The sequence below is a fragment of the Astatotilapia calliptera genome, chromosome 10 (assembly GCF_964374335.1).
Source record: "Astatotilapia calliptera chromosome 10, fAstCal68.1, whole genome shotgun sequence".
NCBI classification, from domain to species: domain Eukaryota; kingdom Metazoa; phylum Chordata; class Actinopteri; order Cichliformes; family Cichlidae; genus Astatotilapia; species Astatotilapia calliptera.
Window position 1 is genome coordinate 5,854,295 of NC_137431.1, and position 21,553 is coordinate 5,875,847.

At 41.2% G+C, this 21,553-nt stretch overlaps 1 protein-coding gene across 6 annotated transcripts in view; it reads right to left on the reverse strand.

Annotated features, from left to right (window-relative positions):
- Positions 1-21,553, reverse strand: part of ntm (neurotrimin) — a 508,104-nt gene that overhangs the window by 21,417 nt on the left and 465,134 nt on the right. For all 6 annotated transcript variants that reach the window (XM_026181960.2, XM_080307425.1, XM_080307424.1 and 3 more), the window contains 4 exons: positions 14,947-15,072; positions 6,123-6,251; positions 2,081-2,201; positions 1,632-1,783 (listed from right to left, as the gene is read on the reverse strand). In XM_026181960.2, coding sequence (XP_026037745.1) covers positions 1,632-1,783; positions 2,081-2,201; positions 6,123-6,251; positions 14,947-15,072 — 528 coding nt within the window. The remainder of the gene's footprint in view (positions 1-1,631; positions 1,784-2,080; positions 2,202-6,122; positions 6,252-14,946; positions 15,073-21,553) is intronic.

The following is a 21,553-nucleotide window of genomic DNA, read 5'->3' on the forward strand; positions in this document are numbered from 1 at the left end:
CCCAGAAGTGGCTATTCACTCACTGACTATATTTTGGCCTTATTTTTGATGGAAGCCATATTAAATAAGCAGAGCAGATGAAGAGGACATGATGTCAGACACAGGAACAGCACAGTGAATCCAATACATTTTCAAAATAAGATGCAACTCTCCACTTCTCAAATTTTTCTGGTGAGATTTATAACTTCACAGAGGACAGAACAGTGGAGATAGTGAAGTTAAAGACATGCACCCAGGGTAGTACTTGGTTAATGAAACCGTCTTGGACTGTATTCGGTGACTTATTCTGCTTTGCAGCCTTGGTGAGCTCAATGTACAGTACATAAAAAATTCTCCACTGGCTGCAGGTTCTGGTTTGAGAGGCTCCACAGCAGCACAACAAGTACCATCTTGGGCTGTAGAGTGCAATTCTGGTCACTACATGTGACAGTGATTAAAGACCCAGCTTAGTGATAATGAGGACCACTGCAAGAGTGACCTGATTAGCAGCAACTATCCATCCATCCATCTTCTTCCGCTTTATCCGGGGCTGGGTCGCAGGGGCAGCAGCCTAAGCAGAGAAGCCCAGACCTCCCTCTCCCCAGCCACCTCCTCTAGCTTATCTGGGGGAACACCAAGGCATTCCCAGGCCAGCCGAGAGATATAATCTCTCCAGCATGTCCTGGGTCTGCCCCGGGGCCTCCTCCCGGTGGGACATACCTGGAACACCTCACCCAGGAGGCGCCCAGGAGGCATCCTTGTCAGATGCCCGAACCACCTCAGCTGGCTCCTTTCGATTTGGAGGAGCAGCTGCTCTACTCTGAGCCCCTCCCGGATGGCTGAACTTCTCACCTTATCTCTAAAGGAGAGGCCAGCCACCCTTCGGACGAAGCTCATTTGTTCTTTTGGTCAGTACCCACAGCTTGTGGCCATAGGTGAGGGTAAGGATGTAGATCGACCAGTAAATTGAGAGCTTCGTTTTTACACTCAGCTCTCTCTTCTCCACGACGGACCGGTGCAGCGTCCGCATCAGTAATCCGCCTGTCGATCTCCGGCTCCCTTCTCCCATCAATCGCGAACAAGACCCCAAGATACTTGAACTCCTCCACTTGGGGCAGGAACTAATCCCCGACCCGGAGTGGGCACTCCACCCTTTTCCGGCTGAGAACCATGGCCTCAGATTTGGATGTGCTAATCCTCATTCCAGTGCGAGCTGGAGGCCATCACCCGATGAAGCCAACAGAACCACATCATCTGCGAAAAGCAGAGATGAGATTCTGAGGCCACCTAAGTGAAAGCCCTCCGCCACTTGGCTGCGCCTAGAAATCCTGTCCATAAAAATTATGAACAGAATCGGTGACAAAGGCCAGCCCTGGCAGAGCCCATTACCCACCGGGAACGAATCCGACTTATTGCCGGCAATGTGAACCAAGCTCTTGCAATGGTTGTATAGGGATCGAATGGCCCGTAGCAATGGACTAGACACCCCATCCTCCCGTAGCACCTCTCACAGGACACCCCTAGGGACACGGTCGAATGCAGCAACTAAACATCAAAATAAAATGACTGCATACAACAACGTTTGTACAAATCTAACATATTACACAATCTTAGTTATAGTTCCTGTTGTCAAGTATCATAAATGTACTTACCAAACAGAAGGAAGCTTGTATTTGAACTCCCAAGTGTGTTGATGGCAACACAGGTGTAGTTGCCATAATCTCCATCAGACACATTAAAGAAGGTCAGCTTTGATCCTAATCCAGTACTGACAATCTCCATACCATCAAAGTCATTAAAGATCCTAAATGAGTGAAAAATATCAAATCATATCATTCATGTTTTCTTTTTGACTTTTTTTTCCCACACTTTTTAAAAAAAAAAATCAGTTTAGATAGTATTGGGACTATAAATTTCACAGCAAATCATTAACCATCAGTAACTTGTGTGCACACACACACACACACACACACACACACACACACACACACACACACACACACACACACACACACACACACACACACACACACAAAGGCACACGCACATATTCACATACCTTTAATTTGCCTATTTAAAATGCAAATGTAAGACCAATTACCTTCTGTTATCTTTGTACCATTCAAAATCTGCCTCAGGCACTGCATCAGCCTCACACTCCAGCACTCCTCTCTGGCCCAGTGTCACTCCAACATCTCTGCCCTCTGACACAGCTGGAGCATCTACAACCAGACAGAAACACACAGGGATGTTGTGTGTGGGAGTAAACGGCAGCACAAGCATTGATAAGCAGGAGACAGAGGTCATGGCATTTTCCTGTCTTGACTCTATGCCACAACTACATGTGAACAGATAATATCATTCAAATTATACATAATACTTAGTACAGTGTTGAAACTGCATAGTGTTAGAGTATGATGTGAAGAAAATAACTGTTCAGGTTTTAATGATCAATTTCTTACCTCTGTATCATAGAGATATTATAATATAAATAATAGTTGTTAGCTGTATGTCCAAAATATAGGCAACTGTGCCCAAGTAGTCAGCTACTGCTCATGGGCCTTTCAAACTTGCTTTGATTTCAGGGCTCTCTGTGGTAACTAAAAATGATAACTACACACAGACAATATGAATAATAACTTGTACTGCAAAAATAAAGGAAAACAATGAAAATGCCACTTGTGATAATAAAGTATAATTCAATGCCACAAAATCAGTTTTTTGTCAAATAGGCCAAAAAGCAACATCAATCATTATTACTAAGTGCTAATGATTTATATAGCATTTGGTATTTAGGTTTGACAAATGAACCAATGATTAAGGTTGCAGATTAATTTCCTGAAAATCAGCTAATTTACCCACAATTAAACAGAAAAAGGTAAATTAACCATGCTACATGCATTAGACTATTATTAGATATAGGTTAATTTAATAACAAAGTAGTTCTAATTTGAACGTATCTTTCATTTAAAATAGCACATACTTCCAGAACACATACCTCTAACCCTAACCCTAACCCCAGTCAGCCAATCATGTAGTAGTAGTAATAATAAATAAAATCCTGTAGATAAAGGTCACAGGCTTCAACTTATAACCGAGTCAGAAATCATAATGTGATCATAAAAAAACTCCAACCAAATCAGTAGTTCTGGGTAGTTGTTCTGCAGATGGAAAAGCTTTTATGATTAGAGAAAGTTTTGAGGTGTGCAGACATGTAATTTATCATGACACGTGAAGTAACATTATACATTATGTAGCTGAAGCAAACTATGGCAACTATAGTATAGTAAACAAAAGTATATATACTGTCTCAGAGGAAATAAAACACATTCATAGGGAGCATATTGCTCATAATGTGCATAAATTGGGCAAACTGGGGCTAAAGATGGATGTTTACTGAACTTCTTCAGTGTGTTTACTGATGCTGTGCAAATCTGGCACTGTCCCTCTACATGATTTATATAATTATGTTATCACCAGCAAATCAATTATACGAGATCTGAAGCCCTACAAAAGTTTGGATGCTTATCAGTATTTTCTGGGCCAGATTGTCCGGTGGGCATTATGGGCATGCAATCTTAAACCACAAATTATCAAAAAGTAGATATGATATTTTTTATTATAAAAATTGGCCAAATACAGTAGTCTTTATTTAAATACAGTAGTCTAGATTCTATCTCTCCCTTTTTCATCTACATTGTGATCTCTCCCTAAGTCAACTAGCTAGTAGATGCCACTGCCATGCAAGCTAATCTTGTGGTTAGCAGCTCACAATTAAGGTAAATCTATGACCCAAAGGTTTGAATGGCTCTAAATGAAGAAGCCAGGCTTTCCTCATAACCCAAAAAGCAAGTTTACAGGAAATATTTCTGTTATTTCTTCAACATTCATCTGGGAGCAAGACTGTGGCAATGGCAAGAATTGTTGAAAGGAGGTAAAAGATGAGAAGATCATAAGGAAAACAGACAGACAGAGAGAGAGAATGAGGGAGTAAGATGATAACAGGTGTGCATGCAAAAACTTTAATTAAACAGTATTTTCATCCTTTTTAATTTAATGTAAGTTACTTTAGAGGATTTAGCTGTCACGACCTGCGGGATCGGCAAGGCACTGATCATAATCTCCCCACTCCTGGCTCTCCTTTTCTATCTCTCTCTCCCCCTCTCTCGCTCTCTCTCCTGTTTTGCCAGGGCTGAAATCATGGTGGGTTCACGCCCTCGGCCCATGCCTTCCTGGATTGGGAACACCTGGGCCTCATCAGACCAACTGGTATTTTAGAGGGAGGAGGTCAGCTGTTCAACACTGGATTGTTGTGAAGACTCTAGTCAGTACATGTCGAGCCCAAGTTTCCCGTGCCTCCGTCTCAGAAAGTTAACATGTGTCTCTGTGTTCTAGATTCCCCGGACCCGTCCCCATGTTTCCCTGTGTGGAGTGTGGAAGGAGTGACTGGTCACTAGCGGAGAGAGAGGTTGTAGTGAGCGCGTGTGTGATTCCCCTGTTTTCCCTGGAGCCCTGGAACCCTCCCTCTCACATCTTGTATATAGCACTATCCTCGCACTGTCTGTAAATACACTTGGTGAAGATCTTGTAAATAAACAGTCTCTTTTAAAACACAACTCCGGAGTCCTGCGAGTGGATCCTCAGAGCAACCCATGACATTAGTAAAGTTGTGTTGTGTTTATAACTTTTTTCTCAAAGATACAGCCTTTGCATTTCAAACTATTCTGTGTACTATCAATATGTCTGATTATTGCAGAAAGAAATCTTATCCTCAAAACAAGTCGGCTAGGGCCCAGAAAACACTTCTGCCCAGGGGTCTGTAATTTTATGATCCAAGTATCTGGGTATGTGTCTGAGTATCTGGGTCAAGATGGGTAACAAGCAAAAAAGCTGAAATACTTTTTCAAGAAAAAAAATCAAAATATGGAGATTACAGTTGATGTTTCAAGAAGGCAAACTACCACGGATGCCGTATCGGAAACTTATTGTGTACTTTTTTTTATTGTGTCGCTAATACTCTGTCATACAGGTAAATTGTTAATGATATTCATATTTTTCTGTTTTTGCCTCTGTTACTGAAAATGTGTTTTAAGTGGATCTAATGAGCGTATCCTCACACTTAAAAAATAAATGTGATGTGACAATGTATTAAAACTTTTTATCAAAGAGAAAGTACTTAAAGAGATTTAAGATACTAGTTTCTAAAATTATCTGGGGTAATGTTAGCTTATAACATGTTGTTTGTCAGCTGTATGGAGACAGGAGGGTCACATGCCTGATACGCTCATGATAAACCAACTGGGAAAATGTCAAAAATAAATAAACAATTTCATATTCTTCAGTTTAGGAGTGAGGCTTCAGGTGAGGAGGAAGAAGATGAAATGGAGATGAGGAGGAGAGTAGAAATCGAGGAGGTGAGAGAGAAAAAACTAGAACGAGAAAAGGAAAATATAAATGTAAAAATGTTAAATGGTCAAATATAGTTTCAAACAAATACTGGTAATTTGAAAAATTCAAATAGATTATTACTGATACTACTATTTATCTAATGCTGCTGTATCGGATAAATCTTTTTTTTATCTTCTTCCATCCAAATCAGCAGGAAAGTGATACAAATTATTCTATATTAGTCCTTGATGACTGCTGGACCCAACAACACATCAGAATACAGGTATTGTGGTGAAAAAAGTAGAAGCGATGTGCACATGACATCACAAAACCAAACAAAACATTATCATAAAGAATCAATGTCACCAATAACTAAAATTGGACAGAAAAGGAATGTGCTGAAGAAACTGGATTGTAAGTTGCTAGAATGTCTGTCTGTCTCTATGAACACATAGAGACAGACAGACATTCTAGCCTTGCAACATATTTGTGAACTGTCTAGGGTGTACCCTGCCCCTTGATTTATGACAGCTCAACCCTGAATCAAAAATGGAAGAAGATGGATATATTAGATATTACAGAATTTTGATCAATGTCAGTCTGATAGGTACTGAAATAGCGAAACAAAAATCCACACAGTTCACAAGAATAGACTGTATTTTTTCTATGATCACCCATCCAACATTGTCCCATTAAAAGTGGCACAATTTAGTACCGTTTGTGTGAATTTTTGAAACATTTAGCAGCCGACTCACAGTTGACGGTGATGTCTACAGTCTGCACGTCTGTGTCAATATCATTGACAGCTGTGCATTCATACGTTCCTGCTTTCTGTCTGGATATAGATGGGATTTCCAAGTATTCATCATCTGACACCAGATCCCCTGTGAAAGATCACACAGAGAGAGAGAGATTGAAGAGGGTCATTTGGAGATAATGTGACAAGTCAACAGCTGTGGCCATGTTCAGTATTTTCACCAACTGTGTGCCTGCCACCTTAAAAGGGAAGAAGGAATATATTGATTACAAGGGCTGATGGATCATTGCAGTTGTATACTATAACTATAATTCACCTAAGTCTACTGATTTGTGCTTCATTTAAATGCGATACACAGCAACAAAAATTGTAAAGAAAAAAAATCTATTTGTTTTGCTAAAAAAAGAGAAGCTCATTTCCAACTATTGGAGTGAATATGAGTGTGAATAGTTGTGAATAGTTGTCTGCAGCAAACTTGCAACCTTTCCAGGATGTATCCCACCTCTCCACCTTTCATTGCTAGCCCTGTGACCCTAAATTGGATATGTAGACAAAAATGAAAGGGTGGATTTTGGCAACAGCAGGAATGAAGACAGATCCTGATCGGGCGTGACAGGCCAAATTCTAATACAATGTGCCAAAACCTGCACTTGTAAATATGGCAAGTCTGTCTTATTCTCATGTTTCTTGTAGCACTCTGTAGCACCAATTCTTGACCAAGACCAGTTCTTGATTTAACATTTTTCATAGGATGCTACAGAATTTGGTGATTAATGCTTTGTTTGGTGCCTACTCTTTATCACTCATCCGTCAGAATTTTCATGTTCTGTACTTTTGTGTGTGCCTCTCAAGAGTACAAGCACACTGGGACTACTACTGAGATGTGAGAATAAGAAGAGGGCAAAATCCCAGCCACACTTTTTTTCATTGTATCAATTTGACATGCTTGACAGAGACATTTAATACAGCACTCAACATAAAGAACAAAAGATATAATTGACTTCAAGCTTCCTCCCAAGATGCTGGAAGGCGACAGTAATAAACTGTGCATGGATTCACTTTGCTGGGTTTGGGGACATTATTGAATTGCACCTGGGAAAGCTGTTAAGGATAGAATGCCTCACTGACACACAGTGACACACTCACCTGATGTGGAGTATCAAGAGAGCTCACATAGGTGTACGGGTTCCACTCCGTTCCATTTATGCTCCTCTTGTTCCCTTTCTGCTTTCTCTCAAAAGAGGATAATAGAATTTGCCAATAGAGACTACAGTGTCAGTTAAAGCCACTTTGCAAATTCCACTGAGGTGAGTTAATCAAGATGATCAAGTGAAGACTTTTCAGGGAGCTTTTTGAGTGCCCTGACAAAAATAAATTACAATTGTCCATGCTGGAAGTTATAAATGCATTTACCAGTTTTTGCACACTATTGCTAAAAAAAAGACAAATATTTTGTCTTAGAGTGATGCTGAAATTGAATGATGCAATATGTCTGTAGTCAGGCATATTTGTTTAATGTGCATGCTAAAGGACATATTTGACCAGAAATTATTCCAAGATTCATCAGTGTTACTGGATGCCAAAGTAATGCCCTCTAAACTACATATCTGGTTAGACACCATGTTTCATGTTCAATGTCCAGGATGTTTGGACTGGATATGTTTTGCCTGAATTAAGGACTAGGAAATTTAAGATGGGTATCATCTGGATTTCAAAGAAAAGGTATGCAGTGTTTTCTAATAACATTATGCTGTGGAAGCATGTATAATATAAATAGAATTGGTTCCAGCACAGAACTCTGTAGAACTCGATTACTGACTTTTCTGCATGAAGAAGACACAAACTGGAATCTATCAGACAGATATGATTCAAATCACACTGTAGTAAGATATTGGTCATCAGTTTTGAATGCTGCACTAAGAACAAACACGGGGATGAGCACACTGTTCAACACCATAAGATGAGTGAAACTTGAGTGAAACTTAAAATAAACTAATAACTACTTGTTCAACATTTTTTGAAATAAAACAAAGGTCAGAAATCACTATAGTTATCTAATACAGATCAAGTAAGGTCTTTTCAAGTAATGGCTTAATTACTCCCCTCTTAAGAGACTCTAGTGTGTCTTCTGTTAATAACGATAGATGGATCAGATTTAAAATTGAAGCACTAATGAATGGTGAGACTTATTTCAACAGTCTGATTGAAATAGGGTCAAGGAGGCACACTGATCTTTTAGAAAAATAAATTATTGAAGTTAACTCAGAAAGATTAATAGGAGAGAAAGAGTCTAAGTAAATATCAGCTGTTAAAAAGTTGCTATACTTAATGATACATCTGTGAGGGAGTTGTGAGTAATTTTCCCCTAATGGGTAAATTTAGTTTGTGAGAAAATTTCTTGGCTCAGCAGAGCTCCAACTATTTATCAGCCTGGCTGAAGTGCTGAAAAGAAACCTGGGGTGTTCCTGTTTTTCTCAGAGGGGTTATTTATATTATATATTTATATATTTGTGAGTCCAAATGAAGATTTTCTAAATTAGTGCAATGCCATTGCCTCTACTCCATCTGTTTTGTGCACATTTGTGAGTTATACCAGGGAGTCAAACATCTCTGATTTCTTGCTTTCTTTTTAAGGGAAGACAGCATCTACAGTCATACCCAAAGAGGATCTAACACGATTAAGAAACTATTCCACCTTGGTGAGAGTAAAGCTTTCAGTAGCTGCTTGGTACTGTGTTGGCACATGGATTGTAATGTGCTGTCTTCCTCGCTTCACACCCAAATGGTTGCAGCAGATAGCCTCTCCCTAAGCATCATTCTGATGGAGGTTTCTCCCTGTTAAAAGGTCATCTGATTGTTGGGTTTCCTGTTTTCTCTGTATTATTGTAGGTTCTTTACCTTGCAATGTAAAGCACCTTGAGGTAACTGTTATGATTTGGTGCTTTATAAATAAAAATTGAATTTAACTTAAAGAAAAGATAACAGTGAAGGAATTACCTCCTTAAATATAGTTAAAGTGTGTTCAGAATAGGGCTGCCACGATTAGTCGACTAGTCACGATTACGTCGACTATCAAAATCGTCGACGACTGATTTAATAGTCGACGCGTCGTTTGAAGCTTTGTAAGATCACAAAAGATGCAGGAATAAGTAGCAGGATTTAAGAGTGTAATAACGGACTGAAACAGAAGATGGCAGCACTGCATGTTCAAGGATGCCAGCTGCCGTTAAACCCCGAAGAAGAAGAAACTGTATCCCAGAATTCATAGCGCAGCCCAGCTCAGTTTCCAACAATGGCGGCAGCTAGTTAGTTTTATATTACTCTTATTATTCTTTCTGGGTCACAAAATAAACTTTTAACATATTTTCAGGCGAGAATGTAGCTGTGTAAACCTCAAATACCTGCTCAGTTTATCAAGACACCACATATTTTCAAAAGCGCTCCGACATTTTCGGAGACGTCTGTTACCCACTAGCTCCATTGCTAGCCGGGAGAACACCGGACTCCCGGCAAATCGTTTTCAAACCCACCGCCGTCTTTCGCTACTCAGGTTAAACATGATATATAAGTCACTTAGATAACTTAACAATGTGATTGTTTGGCTTTTTTTAGTATTTTATTTGTTCCTGAGTAAATCGGTTTGGCTGAGATTAAAGTTATAGTTTTTACACAGCTGAATAAACGTCAAGCAGACAGCTGATTATCAGAAGTGTGAGATGCTCCAGAATTTACTCCGGTGTCCCGTTATATTTTAGATAGCAAGGAGTTTATTAAACTTCACCGAAACAATCTGCAAATTTCATTAAAATTTAATAAACTATCATCTTGTCTTTATTTTTAGTTAGCACAGACCTTACACACTTAAAGCTGTAAGCTAATGATAGTTATATAAGAGCAGATGCTGCTGGTGCAATAAGCTGTACGTTTTACGTCCAATGGATGATGATCTGATTAGTCGACTAATCGCAAAAATAATCAGTGACTAGTCGACTATCAAAATAATCGTTTGTGGCAGCCCTAGTTCAGAAGGACTTCTATTGTAATGAAATTTATTGTCCAGTGTCTAACCAATTATCATAAAGTGTTAAGAATGAAACCAATTAAGTCTAATAAAAATTTAAATGCGGTAATATAAGCTGTCATTTTTTATCATCTACGTAGATGCTAAATGAAGATGTGTTTGGTTCTAGACCAAACCACCAGGCTGTGGTGAACAGGCTAATTTGGCTGTAGGCGTGAACGTGAGTAAAATTGTTGTCTGTCTCTATGCTAGTTCTGTCAAACAGGTGACCTTTCCAGGGTGTATTCCATCTCTCACCCTATGCCACCTGAAATATGCTCCAGCTCCAACAAATCATAAAGGGTCTTTACTTCTTGCACTTCTTACAGTATATCCTTTCATCAAATCCTAAGCACGTGACAAACACAACAATTTCAGCTGCTCATAGTAGTGTTTAAATATTAAAGTGGATAAGTTTTTTCTTTCAGTTTCACAAAGGTCAAAAACTATGACTACTCTCCTTTAATTTTAAATTATTCTTTCTGAGCAAACCAGTGCTGTGCAAATCTGGGAAACCTTTATTGCACCTTGGTTAAATTCATTAATTTTCCCCTTCATTCTGGGTACTGCCTAGGCAGACAAATTTAGCAGTCAGATTGTGTGGTCTGTGGAAGATAGCAAGGATCACTTCTGATCTGCCACAAGCCCCTAAAGCCATCTATCAAAGGTGAGGGGGAGCTGGGTTATGGCTCGAAGAGAGCCTTGGTCCAAGTCTGAAATCATCAATCTTTACGCACTCACACACACACAGACAAACACACACACACACACACACACACACACACACACACACACACACACACACACACACACACACACACACACACACACAGATAGATACAGGGAGAGAGAATCTTTATATATTCACTCATTTATACCCCAGAGTGCTTGCCATAGATGGCCTCACACTGAAAGGCCCAAGGCTGGAGAAAAGTTTCATTGCAGGTGGGAGATACTGGAACAGTATCAGTTTGGACCGCATAGTCCAAACTGCATAGACTGGGACATTTTGTTCTCTACTCAAAGCCTCTTTTAGTCCGAGCAACTGTGCACTGCGACTCTATCAATTCTTAATCGTAAACACCCTTATCAGTCAAATACTGGAACCAAAATGGATATCAAAATGGTATATAAAAAATACCAACTAGAATCCACAAAATTTAGTTCGATCAATTTCAGAGAAAACTACGTGAAACTAGATGGATTTTCTTTTATCTTACTTGAAAAAAATCAAAATAACAGCTTCTCAAGCTGATGCTTGTTTATTTATATTTTCCTCCGATACAAATTCCATACATTCATTCAGTCCACTCTCACTAAATTCTAGTTTTATTAATTCATGCAAAGAGGATCTTCATTTTGCATTTCAATGGACCTTCTCAGAAACTGATTTTGAATAGATAAATAAATATAAGCAACCAGTCATTGCATCCATTTTTATGATAAAGAGTGCTGAGATAAGAACAGAATAAAGAATGCTTTTGAATGGGGCTGTCTCTGAAAAATTCTTTGTTTTACATACAGATTCTCAGTCAAAGCAGTGTTTTACAAAGAGATAGCAGACATAGTGAAGGTTTAGCCACAAAACACACACAGTCTTTTCAACAGATATCAGAGTTGTTATCTGAGCTGTGTCTATAAAAAAATATATCTTTCCATGATTGGAAAACTTGATGTGAAGACAAAAACAAAATAAGAAAAAAGAAACCTGGCATAAACCAAATATGTGACGAATGCATGGTCCACACCACAAAGTATTAAGTCACCAATATAAATAATCTATAACCAATATAAACAATCTATACTATTTGTAAAGGTATGTATGTGTACTTTTCGACCCAGCATACTTGAAAAAAAATTTGGCCAATCTTCTTAAATCCCTAGCCACATCTGTATTTGGGTGACCGTGGCTCAGAGGGTTGGGAATCGCATCTGTAACCGGAAGGTCGGCGGTTCGATCCCTGGGCTCTCTGTCCTGGTCGTTGTGTCCCTGGGCAAGACACTTTACCCTACTTGCCTACTGGTGGTGGCCAGAGGGGCCGATGGCGCGATATGGCAGCCTTGCTTCTGTCAGTCTGCCCCAGGGCAGCTGTGGCTACAACTGTAGCTGCCTCCACCAGTGTATGAATGTGAGAGTGAATGAATAGTGGTATTGTAAAGCGCTTTGGGTGCCTTGAAAAGCGCTATATAAATCCAATCCATTATTATTTTAACTGACTAATAGACTGTACCTTTAAGAGGTGAAAACCTTCTGATGTTGAGCAGAAAGTTAAGCAGCAATGAAATAAAGCATTGGATCCACTATATCAGATTTCATTAGTTCCCAGCAATGACAGTGCTTCAGACCCATGTCTCACAAGTACATTTAAGTGTCCAGTCAGATTAATTTGCAAGTTTCCCTTAAAATGAATAAATATTACAAAAGGTTGATGCGAGCACCCACTCTTCTGCAAAACCTATTTTAGGTCCAGTTGTCCACTATCAGTTTATGACCACAATACAGTGGTCATTTGACCATTTGACCTTAGAACTGAAGAAGCTTCTCGGATGAGAGGTGAAACGTCTTCAAGCAACTTAAAGAAGTCCAGACGCTTTTCTTTGCAAGCTCCTTTGAATACAGTGGAAAAGAAAATCTTCTCCTCCTTTCATTAGTTATTGATTTACCAGTCAAGAGAAAGGTCTAATAAGGCATTGTACTTCATTTTTACCATTTTAACCAACAATTCTTTCCTTTTCAAAAGCATGATGCTCTCCAATAAATATTCCTTTAAAGGCACATTCTATTGTAGTGCATGACCAATTGTATCTTGAGCTTATCTGGGCAACCAGACACATTCCTTTTACTATTGGTTGAATTTTAAAGTTAAGTAATATGAAATGGAAAACCTCCTGATTCCTATTGACAGAAGTGAAACCAAAAGTAAATCAAATTAAACAGCAGGTTGCTAAAACATAGAGTCATAGACCAATGGTGGCCAATACTTCAATACTTTGCTTTCTTTGGTCTAGCAAGCAAGTAATAATAGAAAAATGCCACTCAGCACATACAATGGAACATTGGGACATTCAGTACTGAAAATTCTAATCTTCTCCCTAATGCTATACCCTGTGTATTCTCATCATTCAAGCTATCATTCAGCCTCCAGAACATTTACATCCGATTATTACCTTTGATTTAATTTAATTACCTTTAATTAATTAATTAATTAATTTTGTATTAATTAATCAGTTACAATACAAGTATTATGTAAAAACAGATAATTTAAAAAAGTGAAATCCACTATGGGTCAAACAAAGTCAGTTATAGTCGGGGTTGGGTGGAAACAAAGAGGGACAAGAAAAGACACTGTAGATGCCATAGTCCATGGTAGTCTTAATGTTTGGAGTCTGTTTTCCCTTTGAGTCTAAGTTGGCCAGGATTTTTCCTCCCTATGTGGTGGAGTCTGCTTCCTGCTCTTCAACCAAGCACATTCAATAGAATCTTATTAATATAGCACCAAATCATAACAACAGTTGTCTCAAGGCGCTCCTCATCAAACTAAAGTCCTCTGCTGTATTCAAGGACCAGTCTGCTACTGTTCAGTGGTAAATCAGCCCCCAAATGTTATTTGTCTTCGCTTGTTTTCTATTGTGTTGATCTCTGTGCTTTTTTGCCTCCAGTCAACCCCAGCCTGGGTCGAGAACCCACCACTTACCTGCACAACTCACCTGACTCTTTCGAACTGGCTCACTCCATCTGTCTACATGCACCTTTGTGAAGATTTCAGTCCCCAGTTAACCTCCCTACCCTCCTGGATGTCCTTACCTCATGGCCACTGGATTCCCTCCCCCTGCTAATCATTGGACAGGCAACATCTGACTCACCCACACTACCAAGTAAGCCATTGGTTCTCGCTAGTTATCTTTTGGAACTCCCCTATCTGGAATCACTGGATCAATGTCCCTTTCCTCTTCCATAGTGTCACTTCCTCCTTTGGATCCATTACTCTGTCTTTGTCGCCCTTGTGAATTCTACTTGTTGCAAAACATTATTGTAAATAAATCTTTTGAATTCTGTTGCATTTGAGTACTCTATTTTGCTTCGACCAGACCATGACAGCAAAAACATGGTCTGTATATGAAAGATGCAATGTTACTTCTTCCACTGGCTTGTCAGGTCCTGTCTTTAAACTTTATGTTTTGTCCAGCACAAAAACCAACTGCTCTATATTATCTTATTTTACTCTTTATTTGCTCTTACTTCAATTTAGACTCCTTATTTAAAACACTTTAATTATGCTGTACTCCATTTGTCCTGAAATTAGCAAACAAGTCCATAAATTCAGTAAAGATGTTTTAATGAGGTCATAGATTAAGTCTCATAGACTTCTAAATAATCACAGAGGAGCTGTTCTCTGCTGACCATTAGTTTAATGCACTTTTGGCTCCCCACACCCTCTAGCAGATCATTACATGAAGGAACCTTTAAAAAAAAAAAAAACAAGCGCGTCCATGCTCACAGGTGTACACACGGGTGATCACACCCACAAACTACACCCTTTTTGGCTCCTACCTCAAAGCACACTGTGTTCTGTTGATCTTATGTGCTGCAAGTTTAATGCACTTTTCCATTAACTCAAACACTACATCCATGTGTTCTAAAAAATCAGTATTAAGAAAATAAAGTAAAACACAAAAAAAATGACATCATTAAGAAAAAAAAAACACCAATATATCAAAAATCTGCTCTGCATCTAGATTTTTTAATGTATAAACAAATTACCTGAAGAGGAGATGAGCTTCCAGCTGATGGAAGGCTCTGGTTTACCACTTGCTTGGCACATCAGGGTGATGTTAGAGCCTTCATTTACCACAACATCTCTTGACAGGTTGGTGATTTTTGGTGGCACTGTGAAGGAAAATCAAATATATAAACTCAAGCTGTGATGTTACTAATCTCAAGAGGCACTTATGAAAAAGGATATCACTATGACATATGTCATTGTCATTATTATTATTTTGCATAATAATATTTGACATATTTCAGTTTGAAGTTTGACACTAAAAAAGGGCCTGTATATTAGAATGGAATCTGTCGCTTGCCAAAGACATGGATTTAGACAGGAAAAATCTTGCAAAGAGACACAATGAAGCTGCATTATAGGTACTGTATGATGCAGAACTGTGTTAAGACAAAAAAACAAAAAAAAAAATTAAATCTTAAGCTCTGATCCATCAATTTTAGTTCATTCTTTTGCTCTCTTTGTTTTTGCTCTAGGGTTTTTCCAAGCACCTAAACGTAACACAAGTGAATATGGATTGTCAGATTAATCAGCCATGAAAAAAATAATGATTGAAAATTTAAAATGTTCATTATTGTTTCCCAAAGGACTTTGAATGTTATCAGCCAATTAAATTGACATTTTTAGTTTTAAGAACTCCCATAGATATCACCAGCAGGTGCTCACCTATTACCAGTGTAGGGACTAACGCGTTACAGTAACTACGTTATTATTGTGGTCACGAGCACGGTAACTAGTTATTATGCCAAAATCAGGAACAATCGTTACTGGGATTTAGATAGGGTCGTTATTCGTTACTTCATGTGGTGGCTATCGTGGAGCTTACACAGTTTCCATAACATTAGCAAGTGGTGGATGCCAGCAGGTGGATGAGGGAAAGGGGGGGCAGGAGGGGGAGAGACCTGAGGCGGCCACCGGTGTCAGGTGAACTGAACTTCAGGTAAGAAGTTATGACCTGCAGTCCATCTGGGTCAGATATAAACCAAGTTTAGGTATAGTTTATTTTCGTTATGCTGACTTTTTTGTACTGGGTATTAGCTAGCATGACGAAGTTTCTATACAGCTGAGTGGGTGCTATGATGTTACTGATGTTGAACTTTATTTTGTTCATAAGGTTAATTATTAGAGTTGCCAACCGTCTCCTAAAAAACGGAATCGTCTCGTATTCAGAGAACATATTACACGTTTCGTATTGAGGTGAAAAGGAGCACAGTCGTCCCGTACTTCAGATACAATGAAAAAGAAGACAGAAAACTGGAGTTATTCTGTCTTTATGCTGCGCAGCTGCCTCTTCTTCTCTCATTCTCTCCCCCTCCCTCTCCTATTGCTACTTCAATCATGAAACTGATTAATGATCAGCTGATCGGCCTTTCTGTCACAAGTCCCGTCTATCTTGTTTGCCTATCGCCCACTTTGCACCAGAAAGAAAGAAACCGGAGGTCGCGTTAAACAACAGCAGCACGTTTAAGCTTGATCAGCTGTTGTTAGAATTTATTTAATATTACCTTCTAGTATCAGCTGATGGTTGCTGGAGCCACAGCCATAAAAGCTGCTGGACATGATATCGGTTTGGATATGTGGTGAGAGGGAAACATGAAGATGAAACCAGGAGATGTCCTTACTGAATCATCAGAGCTGAACAGGTGATGGAGAAACAGGTTTACCTTTAGGTGACATGAATGATTTAAAGTTATGAACTGTTTCTGAGAGACAAATACCACCAGGATCCTTTTTTTTTTTACAGCTGACAGCTGGTAACTGTGCAGGGGCGTGTCTAGCAAAGTTTTGCCAGGGGGGCCAGGTAGGGCGTTAACAGAGAAAGGGGGGGGGGGGGGCACAAAGAAGTACTTTTCCTTCTTATTCTCATTTAAAATATCTAGTTTTTAAAAAAATAATTATCTGAATCTTACAACAAACAATTGATAGATTGATGCATATATACCATCAAAACAGTGTACATCATTCTCACAACATCGTTTGTTTCCATTCAAAGGCTTTATGATTTTTCCTATAATGGCGGGCCGGTTGTAATATTCTGTTCTTAAACTTATAAGGAACATATTCTCAAACTGCTTCGTGAGCCACCATCTTCTTTATTGCCACTTGTTCGGTACAACCTAACACACCTCCACTTCCGTAATCATACCCGCCCCACTGCCACTACGGCAAACCCCAAGGGACAATACTCACGGAGTGCAAACATTATAAACAATACAACATCTGCCTTTTTTTGTTTTGTTTTGTTGTTAAATGTCCGCCAGTGGCACAGCCGGTATGCATTTCAAAATAGAACATCCTGAACATGAGGATTAGAAACAGTTTTTTCCACACTGTCATGTGTAAAATTACTGCTGCAAGAGAACAACAACAATAATGCAACACAGGATATGTACTCATTAGTACACACCGACATTTGACATGTTTTTTTTTTTTTGTTTTTGTTTTTTTTGCTTTAGGGGAGGGGAGCGATTCGCCTACACCCTTTACAATCACAGGTCAAGGATGACCCTCGGTTTGACCACTCGTCCTGATCTGGTGGTCAGTATAAGGCTAGTGTCCATGGGTGGTGTTTTAGTGCCTCTAGATGGCGACTGAGGCTCTGCTTGTTGTTGAGCTGCACTTTCATGCTGGGTTACCAAATCGGGTGCTGGTGACGCCTTAGCGCCTCTCAGGTGCCGTCGGTTACGCCGTATAGTCTGCCCCTCGCCAGCGCGGATCACGAAAGAGCGGGCAGTCTCTGCAGGTCGGATGATGACAGCCGATTTCCAGCTTCCGGACTCATGCTGAAAGCGGATGTGATTCCCCTGCTGCAGCCTCGGTAGTGGTGCGGTGCTGCGATTGTAGTATCGCTTCTGGTGCTCTTGTCTTTCCATCCGTGTCTTTTGCTCCACCGTCAGGCTTATGACGCGGGGTACCAGCTGGTATCCGGTGATGAGAAGCACTGAGCGCAGACGTAGAGTCATGAGGAGCTGCGTGGGTGATCTGAAGCCATCGACTGGTGTGTTCCTTTGCTCCAATAGAGACAGGTAGGGATCTACTCCCTGAGCATGAGCTGTATCCAGAACTGATTTGGCAGCTTTGACTGTTCTTTCGGCAAGGGCGTTGCTTTGTGGGTACAAAGGGCTTGAGCTTGTGTGGACAAAGTCCCATGTGACTGCAAAGTCCTTGAACTCTCGAGAGCTGTCCTATGGGCCGTTATCTGAAATAAGCTTCTCTGACTGGTGAATATGGCCTTGAGCTTTTTGATGACGGACCCTGCGGTGGTAGAAAATAGCCTTTCGACCTCAAAGTAGCAGCTATAATAGTCCACATAAGTAGTCTTGTCCACACCATATGAAGAGGTCTGAGGCCACGGCCTGCCATGGTCTCTCAGGAATCTGGTGTGGAATGAGAGGTTCTTTAGGGTTCACTGCACGCCTCTGTTACGCCCCCAGTCTAGGCGGGTAGGGACGCACATAAGGTTGGAGGAGAGAGAGACAAATCCCCGCCCTGGTTCCCAAGCCAAACATCCAAACCAGTTGTGAGTAAAAAGGTGTTTTTATTTAAGGAAAAGAAGCATAGCTCCAGGGTGAGCCCAGGCCAAAATAATAAACAAAACCAACTAAGTCCCACCAGAGAAAACTAACTAAACCCTAGGAAAGAAAAACAGAACAAACAAATGACAGAGCTATCCCTCGCTCCCTACCCGGAAAACAGGAGAAAACGATTCCAAAAGAAAAGGCAGCTCACCCCTTCCGCTTCAACCCAAGAGTGCCTAAGCGCTCAACTAATTCACTAGGAGCGGCTTTCACAATTTCACACTCTCACAAATACACAAGATAAGCACGGGCTGGGAACACCAGGGTCAGGGCCGCGACGGCTGTCCGGCTACTCGCTCGTTCCACTCTCTCTCTCTCCCTCTCGGAGCTGTCAGAGTGGCCTTTTGAAGGTAGTCAACCGCTCCATGGTCCAATCAGTCGCTCACGACTCCTCATTAGGGGAGGGACCTGGAAAAGTCTTAAGCACAGTACAGAAAACAGGCCACACATGGCCACAGCCGTAACACCTCTCCTGACATATGGAACAGTTTTCCACCGTGGCAGCAATGTCCTTGCCCATGCCTGGCCAGAAGAGGGCTCTCTGCCCTCCTCTCAATCCCCATGTGCCCAGCGTGGATTCTCTCCAGCATATTGTTTCTTAGGGCTGTTGGCACTATGATTTTGTCACCTTTGAAGATGATGCCATGGAACTGTGAAATTTCATTTCTGAAGTTCCAGAAATCCAAAAGGTTTTTGGCACATTTTTTCCTGTCCTCAGGCCAGCCATCATGCACGGTGTGCTTCAGCAGGGTGAGCTGCGGGCCGCATTCTGTCGCAGCCTGTATCTCTGAGAGCTTTTTGTCACTTACTGGGAGGCTGTTTATGACTGAGTGGACCTGGTCCTCCATGCCTTTGCTCCGCGTGCTGTCTTGGTCGAGCAATGGTTTCCTGGACAGTGTGTCGGCCACAGGTATGTCTTTTCCGGGCCGGTGCACAATCTCTGTGTCGTATCTCTGCAGCTGTAACAGCATGCGCTGCAGACGAGCAGGGGCTACGGAGATTGGCTTCTTTAATATGTGCTCCAACGGCTTGTGGTCCGACTCAACAATGACTCTTCTGCCGTATATGTAAGTGTGGAAACACTTGCATCCAAACAGCACAGCAAAGAGTTCTTTTTCAATCTGTGCATAGTTAACCTCTGTCGGGGTCAGTGTCTTTGAAGCATATGCTATTGGGTGTCTGTCCTGCATCAACACAGCTCCCAAACCATACTTTGATGCATCTACCTGTAGGCGTAGCTCCTTGGTCATGTCGCAGTATGCCAGTATGGGGCCTGGTTCTCTGGTTATGAGATCCTTCATTCGCTGGAAGACTCTGTCGTGATTCTGATCCCAGACGAACTCCGAGTCTTGCTTGAGCAGCCGACGCAGTGGTGCGTTCACTTCTGATAGTCATGGTGGGAATCTGGACAGGTAGTTCGCCATTCCAAGAATTGTCTCGAGCTCATTCTTATTCTCAGGAGGTGGCATGTCCTTGATGGCCTGTAGTTCCTTTGGGTCTGGCTGAATGCCCTCCCGGGTGAGTTTGTGTCCAAAATAACTCACTTCTGTGGCGCCTATGACACATTTCTCTGGATTGAGATGCACTCCTCGCTCCCTTGTGCACTCAAGGATGGCATGGAGGTTCTCGTCATGTTCCTCCTTTGTCCTGCCAAACACGAGGATGTCGTCCACGATGGCTGCCACTCTATTGAGCCCTTTGTATGTCTCATCGATTTTCCTTTGGAAAATGTCCTGTGCTGATATTATCCCAAAGGGAAGGCGCAGAAAGCATTACCTGCTAAAGGTCGTGTTGAACGTGGTGAGGAGAGATGACTTGGTGGTTAATTGGATAGCCTGAGCGAGCATCAATGACACTGAAGTACTGTGCTCCTGCTAGCTTTGGTGTGATGTCATCCAATGTTGGAAGTGGGTAATGGGGTCTTTTGATGGCTTTGTTTAAATTGCGAGGATCAAGGCACACTCTGAGTTTCCCATTATGTTTCTCTGCGACCACCAGTCCATTTACCCATTCTGTGGGTTCTTTTACTTTGACGATTATGCTGTTTTTCTCCATGTCATCCAACTTCGATTTCAGTCGTTCCCGCAGTGTGAAAGGGATCCTCCGTAGGGGCACACGGCGGGCATGGCGTTTGGGTCAATGTGTAAGTCGCATTCTCCTGGGAATTTCCCTATGCCCTTGAACACATCAGCAAACTCCTCCATGATACTTGTGATCTGTACTGACATGACCAGTTTGACTAGGTTTAGATCTAGGCATGCTCTCAACCCTAGGATGGGGGGTGCTGCAGTTTCTACTATGTCAAAAGTCAGCATCTTGTGAATGCCTTTCCACCTGCACTTCAACTGGCATGTGCCTTTGATGTTGAGTTTTTCTCCTCCATAGCCAGATAGTGTGTGTGTGGGCGGTACAAGCTGACCTGCTTGAAAAACTTCTTGAACAATCGGGCAGGGATAACGTTAGCAGTGGCTCCTGTGTCAAGCTTAAAACTCACAGTGTGATGCAGTGAGCCTACTTCTACATCAGCATAAGCCTGCTCATCAGCCTCCCCTTAATTGCACTTTGTTATGGAATCTATGAATAGCTCCACTTCATCGCTTGGAGTGTCAGGATTAATAGAGTACACTGGGTTGGGTTGATGTGGTGCTTCTGAACCGCATGCTTTGGAAAAGTGGTTCATTTTATTGCACTTTTTTGCACCTCTTCCCTTTTGCAGGGCACTCCTCCTTCTGGCTGTGTGCTTGTGCACATCTTCCACACAATTTTCCCACCTTATTATGGTGAGGTGCCCTCCTATTTTTCTGTTGCGTACTCTTAGAGCTTAGAGGATACTGCATGCTCAGGTGCTGCTCCTTGCAGGCTCGTGTGTAGGTCGACCATGGCTTTCAATTGGTTTTGTGCGATTTCATAGGAGCGTGCAATGTCTATGGCTTTTTCCAGAGTCAAATCTGACCCTTGGCTCAGCAGCTTTTCTCCGACTTGTGGGAAACTGGTTGCAAAGACAATCCTG